The sequence below is a fragment of the Neodiprion lecontei genome, chromosome 3, assembly GCF_021901455.1.
Source record: "Neodiprion lecontei isolate iyNeoLeco1 chromosome 3, iyNeoLeco1.1, whole genome shotgun sequence".
In the NCBI taxonomy this organism is placed as follows: Eukaryota; Metazoa; Arthropoda; class Insecta; order Hymenoptera; family Diprionidae; genus Neodiprion; species Neodiprion lecontei.
This window is the reverse complement of record NC_060262.1, coordinates 29599946-29615929: the sequence shown is the minus strand read 5'-3', so window position 1 is coordinate 29615929 and position 15984 is coordinate 29599946. Positions and strand designations below refer to the sequence as shown.

The following is a 15984-nucleotide window of genomic DNA, read 5'->3' as shown; positions in this document are numbered from 1 at the left end:
CCGATCGATTTACGAGCCTTAGGACCGATAAATTTGACTCGTAGCCTCTTCTATTCTGAGATAAGCCTTCGACGTCTCCAACAGCCGGCCGAGTTATACGTTCCTGTCTTCGGCGACTTTACCGTCGAAAAGATCGGCGCCTTTCTTACAAGCCTGCGGTTGTATAGTGAATATCGTGTTGCGGTGTTGGATACTGAACCCTTACGTAGGCGATTGGTGTCTACTGTATCAATTGGAGATCCAATTTTCTCAGGTATTTTTACACCTATTGATCAAATCCATCGCTGCTAACGCGGTGCAGTGATCCGGGAGGATTGCAGACCGAGGGAAGTTTCTTGTTTATCTTGTTTTTTGAGCGAAGAACAAAAAATAAGGAGGAAGATGGAGAGAGAGAGAAAGAGAAATAGAGGATGAAGGAGAACTGACGAGCTTACACACGTTAAGACAAAATTTAACCGAGAGAACCCCCGATCTCAGGTAACAGGTCGCACCGGTTCGGCGTACATAAAACGATGTTCACCCTAAAAATGTAACTGACGAGCCATCGAGGTAATTAGCGAACCCGCGGCCTGAGACAAAGGAAGTGCGATTAACTATACGACCTTAACCCCCATTTAGTTAAGTAGAAATAAGACAGCCGTTGCATGGTTCATTCTTGAAACCGTATCGTCTATTTATAACCGGTGCGGATATTTCCCCATGCCGCGACGCACGGGTTATTCTATATATATATATACCTATGCTGTTTATAGAGATGAACAGAAATGTCAGCGACGTGCGGTGGACGGGGAGAAAGGATTACACAGCGATACGGAGGAACAATGAAGTTTAATAATCGCTTGTCGCGTGGTTCGTCGTCGACCTGCTGGATCGCATACACATGTACGCAGGCTCACACGCATCTTATATACTGTAAGGCGTAAACGAGACTCCGCGGACTGTCTGACCCTCACCGTCTTCGGAAATGCGACACCAAAGTTTATTCATATACCTACGCTCATAATACCGGCTGCAGCACGGCGCGATGACTGTCGGCGAGAGCTCGATTAACATGGCTCATCGAAATTCCTTCGGACATTAAATTTCGGAAATTAGAAATGAAGAGACAGATATGAGGAAAGGAATAAAAAAAAAAAGAAAAGAAAAGACTCCAATTAGCGAAGAAAAGACAGGGTACCATACGTCAAATCGTTTGTCTAATTGCACTTCTTGAATCTGCAACTTGTGATCGTAAACAAGAAGCCGCGATGACAAGAATAGAACTGATCAAAAGATTAAAAAACTTGAGAGTAACAACATTCATGAAATGATTATACATCCGACGATTATTGTGGATCTTTGAATTTTCTTCAACAATTATCATTACGAGAGTTGCTCAAGTTGTAAACTCAATCTACTCCATAACTGATTATTTCAAAGATCTTGAAAATTGCATTAGCGGAAGAATGACAATGGAAAATTGAAATTTTCGCACGTGTTATTGCATGTAATTGATTACATTGACCGAACCTCTCGATGCTATAAGTGAAACATTAGACACGTTTCATACCGCAGTTTAATACAACCATCGATAAACTCTAGCAGATGGGTGTAAAATTTATTTACGATACTGTGTAACGTGCGCGAGCCTGAATATGTATAGGTATGCGTGTATTTAGAATACCTGCATCGTAATAAACACAAATTGAAACGTAACATCGAGTACATTGTGCACTGTGCGCCAAGAGTGTACATTCGAATAATACAGCGTACTTTTTATATAAATATTTTTTATATTGATCGATATTGTGATTATTTTCTTGGCAAATCCGCAACATGTCTTTTCGAATTCCATAGGTATACCTAACAAATGCACTTGAACGAAACGTCACTTTGGGCAAAAAGTCATTCGGCCAAAATTTGAGCGTTGAAAGTAAATCGATTGAAAAAATTGGGGGAATCGATAAGACTTCGTAGGTCCTTGATTTGAAACTGTGCTGAATGCGTTTAAATCTCATCTCACGGGTGCGAAGGTTGCGTAGATGTCGTTGGCGAAACGTCGAGTTGACGGGTAAAGTGCGGTGGCAAAGTCTGACATAGTCGTAACCGAGTGTCTCCAGTACAAGTGGCGTCTAGTAATTGTATCAAACCATGTGGCAACAAGAGTCAAGCGATAAGCGACACCCAACACCGTCCAAGCAACGATGACACATTCGATATCATCTCAGCATACGAAGCGGAGAGACTCGAGGACGGTCAGGGTGAAATGGTCGACTCGCTATTAAAGAACCATAACTTGCGCACCGTGACAAAGAATTTTCGAGAGGTTGCGTCATCCGGTTCACCTAACTGCAATTTTGCACGATAATGACGCACTCGCATCGAAATCGGAAGCTTATTGTTGGACTCAAGTTCCGACTAAAAAGACACTGCGATCTTAAGCGATGTCACTTCTCACAAGCAAGTGACAACCACTTAACGACACTTTCTAGCATCAATGCTCGTCGTGGGGTTCAATCCTTGCTACAACATCAGATCCATATCAATCCATACATTGATTGAAGCCCGAAGGGCAAGCGAGAAGGTTGCTTCGATGCGGTGAGAAGTGAGGATTGTTCATCGAGACCAAGCTGGAATGTTCGATTCATTGGAACTGAGTGCCGATCCTCAAAGGGTCGAGGGAAGAGGCTTGAAGTCAATTACGAGATACAAAACGCGGCGGTCTCGCGACGCTATTTGGACTAGGATAGGGTCTTCGTGACACGATCGAAATCGAGAAAAGTACGAGGTTGGTGAATTTATCTACCGTATAATTGGAGAAGCGTCAAGGCGTCAAATGAAACACTGGTTATGGCTACCATAAACCTTTCCACAATCACTTAGGGACTCGGTATAGTTTTTCCCCCATTTATTCCTCGCTTAGCGTGCGATCTTCGCCGTTCTCTTAACTCGTATAAAAATTTAAGTTGGGCCTCAGGCTTACGTCGACCCAGCTAGACAACTTCGACTAGGTTAACTCAATCCACATTGCCCTAGGACTGTGCAGCGTCGCTTCTTATTAGCACATATGAAATCTAAGCATCCGTCTGCGCCGGTGAAAAAAAATTCATACGTCACCTATCGTGAGCATTATGTATACACAGTGATATCTCAGCGATGTGTCAGACATCTCGCGACGCAGGTTGCAGTCTTCCGTGTTTGCGGATTCTATTAACGTTGCGAAAATATGTCATATTCCGTAATATTTTTATCAATATACGACAGTGACGGATAGACCAAGAAATTACAAACTACGCAATTTCTTGGTAAGTACAGCCTCACCGTTTCGAAAGTTTTACAGCCTAAGCGCTTGATCATTATTTGTACCGGGATAAATATTTAAAAGCAATAAATTTCCAAGTATAACCTTTAGCACGGAAACTAAGACTTCTCGCTGTACGGATAGCAAATTACTTTTAGCTGTATTAGCGAATGTTTTACAAGTGCAGGTAATTCCTCCAACTGATCAAACAACTTTTAACTGGAACTACATAATTCTTGCTAATAGAGGAAAAAACTTTTATCGCCATGATATTAACACCTTTCCTGCTGTTTCAGCGAATCCTTTCTGTCGTGTGTACAAGCGCAATTAGTGTTCGAGTGAATTTTAAACCATTTACAACTACAAGTAAGGGGGTTTACCTCGAGTCAAGTGTGAATTTTTAAGTGCTATGTATTACGTGCAAGAATGGTTAATATTTGCCTAGTATCGTTGCATCGAAGATACGCGCCCGGCGCCGGTCAACGTTCACCCGCACTACGACGATAACCATGATGCCTTTTGCGGAAGAAAGAAAACATACGACGTTATAATATGCTCTACAGAACGCTGTTCCTCGTAACTACCGATGCTTAGACACATATACATTAATATGAAATTATATCTTTGCAATGACGCGAGTACACCAAACAGCGGCCAGGAATTATCTATCTACCGGTTGACGCGACGGATTTGACGTCGCCGAGACCGACCACGTGTGCCCGGATGCCGTGGTTGCAACGACGATTACACGTTACAGCTGCAGGTCCAACCGTATATCGCACCGTTTACAATTCGACACGGATATGGGTAAATCGGTTTGAATATTCACCTGAGTCATGAGGCGATCGGCACCAGTGCCTTCCTCGTCCTTGAAGATTATGTCCTGGTTGTAGTTGGGCACCAGGTCGCGAAATCTGGTGTCGTGTCTGGACACGCGACCCTCGCTAAGTCCACTGGCGGGCAAAGTGTTCTCACTGACGTTTGGCACATGTTGTTTAAATACAAGCGGCGTCAACTTCCGGGGACGTATCCGTCGGTTGCTACCCCTTCCGGGGCCGCAGCCCTCGGCGAGGCCGGTGCCCAAGGAAGGAAGCCAGAACGATAGCAGTACCAAGCACACCAATATCCACCGCAGCTCGAATCTTGTCCTCGCGATCTTAGCGTTCACCATAATATCTTCCCGACCCAGTGCGATAGGGTCAGTCCGTCGTTGGTGTGACCCAGCTTCGGTGCGATCCCGACCCAGTCCGCCTCTTTCGTCTCGCCTCACTGCGTAGTAGCCATAACCAGGGCATCACACCCTGCGCCTCGTGGACGTCGCGAATTGAGCAACCGGCAACCGGGTCACCGCGAACTGTCACCGCGTTCGCCGATTGGCACCAAGGGGTGGCGAACGACGGTGGATCCGGAAGCGGGAGGGCACACCGTTTACCAGAATAACACTGTGGTCACACCTGTCACTGTAACGATAAATCACGTCTGCTTCTCTGCACCGCGTTCGGTACCGACTACGTCGTCACGAACCGATCGCCTGCCATTTATCCAGTTCGCGGGTTGCTCCGCTGAAATTCGCGCGCAAGATACGGAAATCGAGGCGGATACTACAAGGCCCGAGATCGATCAATCACACGGCACTTTTACCGACAATTAACTGCGGTCTTCTTAATTCTTTACTCTGAGTTTTCCCTTAAGTCGATGTGTCTCGGTATGTATACAGTAATTATCGATCCAGGCCGTAAGTGCCAGATTCGCGCCGTGAATCGGTACGTTATATCGGCTCGGATCGGTTATTACAAGCGGTATGTAAGGACAAGGAAAATTCGCGAATAATAATTATTTCCGAGCTTTAACCGGGTGGACGAACATCGTGCAATTTCGTTAACGTGTAACTGACGTTATGGATTCAACGGGTGTTCGCAAGTTGGCGGTTGGCGCACGTCGTGAATTTGTAATCGTGGTGCGTATCGAACAGCCCGACAACTGTCAAAACTGTGACAACGTGGATCTGGGGTCCTGGATTGACTGCCGCTTTCCCGACGAACCGTGGTGGGAAATGTCCCGTGGTGCGTTTGGTGTTCCCTGGGTGCCACGGACGGACCAAACCGGGTTCTCGCCTCCTCCCCCACCCTGCCGCCCGCCGGAGACCGGCGACGTCGCTGACTCCTGGTGGACTTCCCCCTTCCACCCGCCCTGAGCGATCGCCAGGTGTGACGTCACGCCCGCGGTTTGCTCCACGATTGGCCGGGGCGGGGCGAGCCAGGTAAACGAGGACAGGTGTACAACAGGAATACACACCGAGGAACGGTCCTCTCTCCTCTCCTGGTTCGCGCCGGCCGCACGGTCCCTCCGCTCATACAGAGATCGCTCTCCTCGGTCCGTCCGCCTCCAGAGTCCCGTGTGTCGTCCGGGTTATCGGCGTATCGCTCCCTCTTTCTCTCTCTCTCTCTCTCCTCTCCGCTTCTCTCCCTGACAATCCTCAACCCGGTCCAAACCGAACGCGGCTCCTTCCCGCTCAACGACTCGCCAAGTCTGAGTCTCAACCCCCCGAGAAACCGAACTGCGTCGGATACTTTCAACCTCTGAAAGGAAGCACTGGCTATCTTCGCCGAGGATGTCTTCTCCACCGACCGTTTGTTGCCGGAGTTATCTCTCGGGAACAGCTGAGTGAAGTCGTTCCGGACCCTTTGGCCCTTACCTTAACACCCTCACCTCCACCTCTCATATCCTTCTGTCACCGACACTTTTCGATCGTTCCTTTTTAACTTCTCGTTTTCGGTTTTATTTCTCGTTCAACGTCAGTCGTTTTCGATGCAGCGATTAATTCGAATGTTCTATCATGTCGACTTCATCCTGCACATAGACTTGTTCTGAACACTGATTAGTTGGATTTGGTTTTTACTGTAAATTGTTTCACAGTTAACGATATTACGTCAGGCATACCTGTATCTAATACTTCATAAGCATTCTTTCTAAGCTTTGCACTCTCTCCGAAATGACGAAATGATACCATTAGCGAGAAACGATGCAGTTACGCAATATTTTACTGCTTATCATAACTCTGTGCATAGCAAGCAGTTGGCTATCTTCTGTGTAAACAAGAAGTGCTCGTCTGAAGTATTCCGATCTTGTAAAAAAATTGGACCGTCGATTGACTGACCTTAGGATGAAATCAAAAAAAGAATCAGCAAATCATGTACATAGTTTGAACGGTACAGGCATGAAGTCTGCAGTTCCATTCAAGAGTTGATCCGATTACCTGCCGCACAACGATGTGTATTTTTGGGTACAATTAATAACCTATTACACCCTAAAATATATGCTCTGAACACGAGGAATTAACCGTAGGAACAACGAACGTTTCAGGTGGGTGATTCGCCTTGTATTGTAAATCGGCGGGCTTTTCAACTGGTCGTTTAAGCAGAGAAGTGCTGTGCGCCACCGATGGCAGCCGGAAAGCTACTGATGCCTCTGATAGCTCCTAGCCTTGCTAACCGCGCCGTGAGCGTTGCTAGTTTCTTGGGCTTACTGATAATAAACACCGTTCCATTACCCACGATTTATCCCTCTAACCGTGTCCAGTCATGTAGCGTATTTGGTGTGCAGGCACAGTGTGTACACAACACACCCACATGCCGCATTTCCTTGCAGCTCTATCACTTCTACGATAACTGGTATATTGCAAGTCCACTCCATCCTCACACGTGCCTCTACCCGAGGTGCGTTCAACGTGCGTATCTACCTGGGCATCGGGCATATGTTTCACCGAATGGACTGTTGGCTTCTCATGCTTCCTACATCCTTCGCGTCGCAATATCTTATCAGCAAAACGTTATGGTCAGGGTCTCCGTTTGGTGTGTCGTCGTCAGGGGCAGTGATGCCACTGTTACCTCATGATTCGAGATCAGGAAAAATGGACTTTCCCAGAACTGTGTGAAAGAGGACTTTCCTTTCTAGGTCACAACCGATTCTTAACCGATCTGCGGATGACAGTTGTGTAATGTATAATACTGTCGGCAATGTTGGCCACAGTTTCCGCGAATATATCCGTCTCGTAGTTCGGAGCGTAACTCTTTCAAGTTCGTTTTGGAATTTGCACAGCTTGTGCAGATGATATTCTATAACGTGCAAAACGGTATATTTATCAGACGTTGGATAGATTTTTACAGATGGAAAAATCCGTCTACCTACCGAGTTGATATTAAGTGCTATTCAGATTTCGGTGAATCTTTGACACGGGTACTCTGTTCTTTTTCCAGTGCCAGATTGGTGTTAAGTAAGTATTCTACATAAACCCAAGCGGTGAAGATGTTATTGCGAAAGGCGTTTGATATTGAAAAATCGAAAGAGCGAGAGGAAAAAATTACGGAAATACGTTGGCGGTCAAGGCGGGTTTTTACACGATCCTCGCCTTGTTTGATCTAGTGATTTAGACCAGGCTTCTACATACAGGCGTTCTCTACCGCAGACCCTGCGCTTTAGTATACAGCTGTGCATATTCCGTGGGTGGAGAGAAGGGCAGATGCTTACACAGGCGATGATTTACGTGCGGAACTTCGGGGAAACTGGATAAACGGGGAATTCTTTAGTTGAACAGGTCAACGTCACCACGCGACCTGCCGAAAGCTCTCGACCTGTTCTAAGTTCTAATTGTACCTGCTGGTGCGAAACGACATTCCATTCTCAACCATAAGTGAGCCTGACAATTTGGACATTGACTGAAACAGGGATAAGATGTGAGAAGAAGAGGTGAAGCACGCCTGATTTTTTCGATTCAAATTCGCACGTTGTGCGCTCGCGTTGGACAACGAATAAAACAAGCCGAAAGGAGGCCCACGGGGTTTGTTCGGCAAGTTTAACGCGGGTTTTGGGGCCGGTGGGTGGAGAGGATCGGGCACCGGGAATTGGGCAGCGAGTATTCGGTATTGGGTAACCCGATACAGCGCGATGCGCGCGGGGTAAGGGCCCGACGCGTAATGGACGAAGTAAATATTTATCATTCAGGGCGTAATTTAAGGTGCGTTTAGCAAACGGAAGATGTAGGGGAAAACAAATAGAGCGAGAGAGGACCGGCAGGAGAGAGGCAGAGTGAGGCAGAAGGAGGTCTCTCAAAGGGGCCGCCACGGGGCCTGCTAAGGGGTCCAAAGGCCCTGTGAGAAGGCAGAAACCCCAATAATAGCACCAGAATTTATATACCTGCACGAACTTGGTGCAATGGGCTACGTTCGGACTGAGCAGTGCAGGGCCGAATCACGCGAGGGGTTCTTGGGGTGCAGACGCTGCATGTGCGCTACACTATCTCGATCCCCGTTGGGATTTGATTTTTCCAACTTCCGTTTGTGAAGAGAAATCACAGAAATTCAGCTGGGTAATTATTATTGTTATCGAGCTTGTCCGAACGTCGATTAACAAACTCTGATAACAGTGTTAAACTTAAGATTAGATGAACGAGCAAACAGCATCTCATTAGGACTTGTTTCGTCTATAAGCCTACGAGCGTGTATGTAGTGAGTGTGAATGATCGTTTGAGAAATCGAAGGTGTGGGCCGCAGGTATCAAGCTCTTTTGTCAACCGCACGACCAAGTTTATTTAAAAGGCCATTAAAATCCCCGGAGAGTAGGTTTCAATCTAAAGTGCAATCAGATCCGTATCGGATTAACAGCTGGCGAGCATTTCGGAGTGATTAACAAATGAATGTGTATATCAGCTGGCTGATGCATCGCAGCGAATAACCCGCAAGAATACAAATACACGAAGTGTTGCAATGGACGATAATTAATGGCTTCAGATTCGCTGGATCATTACTTCAATAGCGAATATAGTTGCGGCGAAACGGCTGTCGGATGAAAATGCAAGTTGACGCTTATTTATAGGATTGATGTGACGCTATAATATAGAAGAATCCGTAATCTCAATCGCGAACGTGCGGTTAGAAAACATATCATGCTGTACGCAAGATCGAGTTGAGGATTTGGTACGCCCGCGGAGATGGATATTTTGATTTAACATTGTGTTTTTTTTTTTTTCGCCGCCCATCCCGTGGCGTGTAACTGTCTGGAAATGAGTCACGGTGGACGCGATATAAATGGCCGGAAGTGAAATAGATAGTTGGGCGATGAAAATGGGGGCCCAAAAGAAAACTACTAAACTATCTTTTAAAATCTACACAGCCCTGGGACAGGGACAGAGAGACTAGAGGGGATACAGTAGGATAGCAAGCCATCCATCACTCGAGGCTCAAAACAATATCCACCGACTGAAGCCGCCGCAGTGTGTAGGCACCGCGAAACTGCACCCAAATATTGTGAAAGGTCCAGAAAAGGTAGAAATATAAAATAAATTTAGGTGGAGCTGAAGAGGTTTCGGCGCGTGTATTCGGCCCTCATAGCTGGGACCAAGGATGGGTTGGTTCCCGGCTGTGTGAGGCACTCGGCCGGACTGCAGGCCATGGCTTCGCTGCTCTTTAGCGTCCTCTGCCGCATGCGGGGCGGTTCTTTTGAACCCTGGTGCCGTTGAGCACGAACGCAAATCCATTTACATTTAACATGCGAAAATGCATTTTATAGTCAGGACAATTATTACGAGCGCCACATCGTCGCTGCGACGCCCACCGCACCTCTTAACCGCGAGCGGCTTACAGACGCGTCATCAACATTTACCACACCGGAACACTTAAACTCGACAGCGGGCGCAGAGGTACATACATACCTAACCACCTACCTACCTTATACTTGGCAAATTACATTTGCGCGAAAGCAACTTAACAACAGCCTCCGGGCAGGCAGGCCGGTATAATACGCTGTAACGTGTACGCTTACATTCCGAATTGCACTCAGCATCGGGCGATCATTTGTCGAGGGCCCGGCGGAACAATTATGAACGACGATGACGAACTGGAAAAGATAACTAGATACGGGTCAGGCTTCAAAAAAAGACCGAAAGCCGTAGGAAGGAGAGAAGGAAGAAGAGGATGACGGTGAAGCCAGACGAGACTCCTGGCCCCTGGGACGTAGGATTGTAAGTTAGCACGTGGTCGCCGGCAGACGCGGGCCCCTTTCACGGGACTCTATCACTGGCGGGGACGGGCCATCCTCGCGTAGGTAGTGACGCAAAAGCCGGGCTGCCGCAAGTCTTCGCTGCTCGTGCAAGCTACGGGCCAGAGAGTAAGAGAGCCGCGGCTACCAGGGAAGCAGGACGGCGCAAGAGCTGGAGCTCACTCAGAGGCCGGGAGTCGCTCGGCGAGATGCGGGACCCGGGATAGTCTCTTCGTGGACCACACAGGATGTGGCACGCGCGCTCTCTACCGGGTGGCCCGCAACGTCCGCTTCGGGCGGACTCGGAAGGCCTCGGCTCGACTCGGGCGCCATCGGCCCTTCTCGGTGGTCGAGGCCACACAGATCGCGCACGCGCGAACGCTTCCTGGGTGGCATTCGGCAAGGTAGCCTTATACCATCTCTACAACCTGTTAGGCCTCCTTACGCGCTCCTCGTTCGCTCGCCTCCGCCGCGCCCGGCACACCGCACGACCTTCTAATAAGATTCCAATTTGTCAATTAGGGGGAGGACGGGCCCCTTGACACCTAACGTGATCTCGACGAGGTGACACTTCACCCCTTTGCGGCCCATCCTTTCTCCGATTCACTTCACTCTTCACCGGTCATTATTTCAATGCCGGTCCTTTTGCCTACTTGCAACGGACCCCCGCAAATAATTTTTCTCTTATCCGCCACCTATGCTCATTATTTATACACCAATTTATATTCAGGTGAAAATTTACATTACACCAGCGACTTACCCTGCATCGGTTGTTTTTTACTAGGTGACATGCGTTGACTGGTTCGAAAACGAAAGCGGTTTTCAGGAATTTCAGCGAAACCTGAGGAGTTGACCGATTACTGGAACAGATTGAATCTTGTCACTGTTAATTATCTTCGTGATCCAAAAAGCTCGTTACCTCACTAGGTTCCCTTCTTTCAGCTTCAGACTATTCCTTACCTTAATTCAATCCCATCTTTTTGAATATTCATCGAGTTTGAATTTGCGATTTCAGGGACGATTAGAATTTCGTATTGCTCCTCTTCAAATAATTGCTTTTTTTGGGCCACCGCTACTACTTTCGTAAAACTCGATCGGCGCCATCGAGAAGTCGCAGCAGTATAATGGAGGCCGAAGTTCATTTGGGTCGAGATGATCGGAAGCTGCAAAAATTTGAAGGGTCATATATATGCGACAACAAAAGCTTGCAAGGCCCTCGAAGAGTCGAGCGCAATGCGGGACACCCCGTATATCAAGAGAATGGCGAAACACGTTGAGGATAGCCTCGACGCATTCGGTATTCGTAGGGATTCTTCGTTTTTTCTGCAAAAATTCGAATTCCATTGTCTGCTCCTATTAGCGTAGTTTTTGTCGACGTCCAGAACGTCGTATCGTTATTTATGTTCAAGATTTTTCGCATTCCAAAAATAGAGCACATATACGAGAGGCGGGCATGCTCGTTAGGCGCTGAAATTACGGCGCGAAAATGGTCCTTCTCGTCGAATTCAGCCGATCCTCGCGAGAGTTCAAGAGCAGTTTTGAGGTGTCTGCAGCGACCTTTCCGCCTGGACAAGCGCACACCTATACCATCTCCACTCGTCAGCACGTGCTCGTTAAACGCGAAGACGTCTCGCCCGGCGATGCCGGAGCGGACGGAAGCTGGCCAAGGCGATCGAGCAGCCTAGGGAGCAGAGCGCGAAGAGAGTTCGATCGGTCCGCGATTTTGGGCCGGGTGCGTTGCAGGGTCCCGGAGGACGAGTCGGCGGCGGTAATCCCTGCAACCGGGCGGCTATCTCCTCCGCATGCGAGGCACTGCTGAGCCATAACCGCATGTGCAGAAGGCTATAAAGTTCGGTGGTGCCGGTGAACAGCGAGTGTCTCTAAATTAGCAATAAAGCAGCGATACAAGGCCCATATAATATCTGCTCGTTTTTTGTTTACTCATCCGAACAGGTTTACCTGCCCCGACGCATGGCCGCCGCGCCCGCGACCCCCAACTTTCAGCACGAGTTAGGTTAGGTTAGGCGATGCGAGGTTGTAGGTATGTACATACGCAAATATACCACGGTACCCGAATTTCGGGCCCCCGCTATCCCTACGGATTTCGCGATAGCTCCGCCAGTTCGGGACTAATCGGTCCGGATTCACGCCGGAAATAAAACACAAGTACCTGTTACCCTTGCATGCAACCCGGAGGTGTGTACCTACTCCGCGTAGGTGAGCCTGCGGTGTGGATATTGGGACTCATGCGTGTGTACGTTATACCTGTATGATCTAGGTCCCCGCTCGGAGACAAAGGAATGCTTCCCCTCCCCCCTCCCCCCTCTGCCACCGCTCTCTCGGCGTACCACCACCACCACCACCATCAACACCATCACCATCACCATCACCAATACTACACCGAAGAAAGAAGAATAAGAAAAGTCGACCGGAGGAATAGCCCATTCCACTTATACGCTCCTCGGATTCAATTAACTCTCCTCCTGCGCTGCTTCTCATCTCGCAGAGAGCGCGCGGTTCTGCCTGCCTACCTATACTATACAAGGTGTCCCGGTTTTCTTCACTCTGCAGTATCCCGTTCCTCTTCCGCCCTCTCAATATCACACCTCGTCACTTTCCGATTCCTGCACATTGTACAATCCATGCTCGGCATGATCGTGGCGAGAAAATCTTTCCAAGAGATTGCGTCGAAGCTGTATAACCTACTTATTTGCATTGACCGCCACATGGATGCGAGAATGAATAATTTTCGCAATGAAGTAGTGCATATTTCTTCCAAGTTATATGTACGTACTAGTGATTAATAATCACTGTTATTTGTCCAAAGCATTCAGGTGAATTATTCATCACGTTAATACGGCGGATTCATGATTCGCCGAAGGCTGTACAACGAATTTGAATGTACTTCATTTGCAGCGTGAATTCAGACGCAGCTGATTTTGTTTTTGCGAAAAGTGTAAATTACGATCGCAGAACTTGGGAGGGTAATAAATCGCTTGTTTCAATCATGGGTTTTTGATTTACAACCTGTACGACACACCCGTCGTATATTTCTCTCGGGGCGTATTCGTCGGGCGGTATCCTTTCGCCGCGGCTAAGGATTTAGCGAACCCCGTTAGGAGGACATGATCCTTCGCGCTTGCCGGACGGCGCGGCGGTGCCGCGGGGCAATTGACGCCGAACGGGCTTTCGCGCTGGATACACGGCATGGCCGGCTCCATTTTCAGAGATTTATACATTGCGCTGGGCGCCGTTGGGAATAATAATTCAGTTTCATAATGGGGATATCTTGTTGTCTTCGCGAAGTCGTCGTACAAGGAATTTCACCACGTCAATACACGTTACGGGCCAAAAGCTGCTCACGCCTGAACGCCTTGGCGTGCCTGCAGGACTTGTGAGCATGCGGAGAGACCCGGGTCTTTGCACGGCGCATTCACCGACAAAGACTCTCTGACTGACGCGATCCGACAGGCGCGAGACTTTCTGTTGAATCTGTTGAAACTGTTCAGGATGCGCGCATGTCGGGATACAACTCACGGCGCCGATGTCCTGCGGATGCAAAGTTTCGCGTTCAACGCTGCAAGGTCTTTATCGGTTGATACCAAATGTTTCCTGCAAAACGGCGCAGAATATTAACAGTGTCGATTGATTTCGCCGTTGATCGTCACAGATTGCAGTGGAAAATTTCAACGAGGAATCCTCGTTTTGAAATACGGATTCCAGTTTAGCTCCGGAGCCTGCAGGTACCAGATGCTCTACCGTTGACAATCCCTTCAGCATCTTCATGCGTGCAACAGTCTCTAGAGACACGTTGACGGTTCTGATTTCACGCTAGATGTTGATGCCATAACGATCTGAAGCCTGATGAAACCAGTCACTGCGGTCTGCTGGCGCAAACATTGCTTCATTCTCCTCAGAGCACCGCATGTTTTTACATTCTAATTCACCGGTTTTTTTTGGGGGGCTTTAGAGTAGAAGTTTCCGTGGAATTGTCAAGGTAATATTTATCGTATGCGCAGTATGAATTGAAGGCAGTTCAAAAGATGCGAATTATGTTCACAAGTCCGCAAATGGAGTGTATCGTAAATCTCAAGATACCAAAATATGCAATGAATCATAAAACCAAGTGGGCTTCACCCACATCAGTACCTGAGTACTACAATCTACTTGTATCATGATAATGACGGATGGCTCATCCTTGTCTGCTTTCTAGAGCTTATCTTTGTGCAAATAGCGGCGGCGTACACTTCAATGCTTGTTTGTTCCCCTTGATCAGTTATACCTAAGGAGCGTCAAGAGCGTCGGGCGTTCAGAATCGTCGACGAAAAGCTTGGGAATGGCACGATCATGCGTGCGCTTGCAAAAAAGAGAACAAGGAAAAAGAAAGAGACAAAAAGAGAACGAAAAAAAAAACAAGAATAAGAAAACGGCAAAGACTGGTTAAGCAAAAAATATTGGCTCGGGTGTCACTGATGCGATAAAAATCTGATAAAACCGATAGGTTAGCGAGGAGAAAATGTATAAAAGTTCGGTTACTCAAGCGGAGGAGCTGCTGAGGCAGGCTTTGGGTGAAGCTAAAGTTAGGCAGGATCACGGTGGTATAGTTATCCTCCGCAGAATATGCATATGCACTCCCGTGCGATCAACCGTAAAGCTAGATTCACAGCCTCTGACGACGCGTTGCGATGTGAGTAATTGGTGAAATCACTTGTCGGGCCGAGTGACTAACAGAGTATCCTGTGCTACTTCGTCGGATCAGTTATCGAGACGTGTTTCCGCGTAGATATGCACGGGCATATAGACGAAGTTTTTCGTCAAAATACCGCTATGGGAGTTGAAAAAAATTATTGTTTCAAAGCATCACAGGTTCGAAAAGACACGAGGATGAGACTGCTTTGTTGCAGACCGAAAAAATCCTCAAACGCGGGTCGAGAGATACCGACGATAAGATACTTCGTGCACATGCCAGTGGTATTCAGACCACAATTTGGTGTCAATTTTCAAGACCGTTGGTTTTGAATTCTTGATTCAACCGCAAGCACATAATTTCAGGTATGTGTTCCCGACCGGCGGTCGCGATGTGTAATGTAATAGAAAATTTCAACGTTTCATTGATCACGGCGATGCATGCAGATATAATTCGATGAAAGATCGTAATCTCGCGGATTACATGACTCGGTGAATTACGATGAGACACAAAATGTCCGCAAGAATTCGTTTTGGTCCCGATCGATGATCGTATCGATCGAAAGTAGTATCCGTTCCGCAACGAAGTTATCTCCGCGTATCCTGTGGGACCGCAGGACGATCCTGTGTGCGTCTCTTCCCTTACTACACACGTGCCAGCGGTGCACAGAGCAAACCTCTCGGTCCCAGAGACGGGCGTCAGGGGTTGTTGTAACCTGGATACATCGGCGGTGGAGCCACCCTCTCCTCGAGGCGGTGTCGCATATTCGACGGGTGTATAATACGTATATCCATAGACGGCGCAACATGCCCTCGGCGAGATGTTGTGCACGAGCTCTGGGGACGACGCCTTAGAGTTTATACCTCAAGTCCATCTCTCTCGGCGAGGCGATCTCTCATCTCTTTCTCTTTGGTTTCCCACGAGAACCACCGCCGCCGCCGCCTTCTGGAATGTCGCTCCCCCTCGTCCCCCACTGCCGTCCCGA

The 15984-nt window shown here is 48.0% G+C and overlaps 1 protein-coding gene across 2 annotated transcripts in view; it reads right to left on the bottom strand.

Moving 5' to 3' along the window:
• LOC107220465 (sonic hedgehog protein A) overlaps positions 1 to 15984 on the bottom strand; it is a 55374-nt gene that overhangs the window by 35762 nt on the left and 3628 nt on the right. The window contains exons 3-4 of one of the 2 annotated variants that reach the window (XM_046735540.1): positions 11273 to 11475; positions 11073 to 11172 (exon numbers count right to left, since the gene is read on the bottom strand). In XM_046735540.1, coding sequence (XP_046591496.1) covers positions 11073 to 11172; positions 11273 to 11475 — 303 coding nt within the window. Of the gene's footprint in view, positions 1 to 4109; positions 5427 to 11072; positions 11173 to 11272; positions 11476 to 15984 lie in introns of those variants that run through there. The other variant, XM_015659074.2, reaches the window with a different exon arrangement.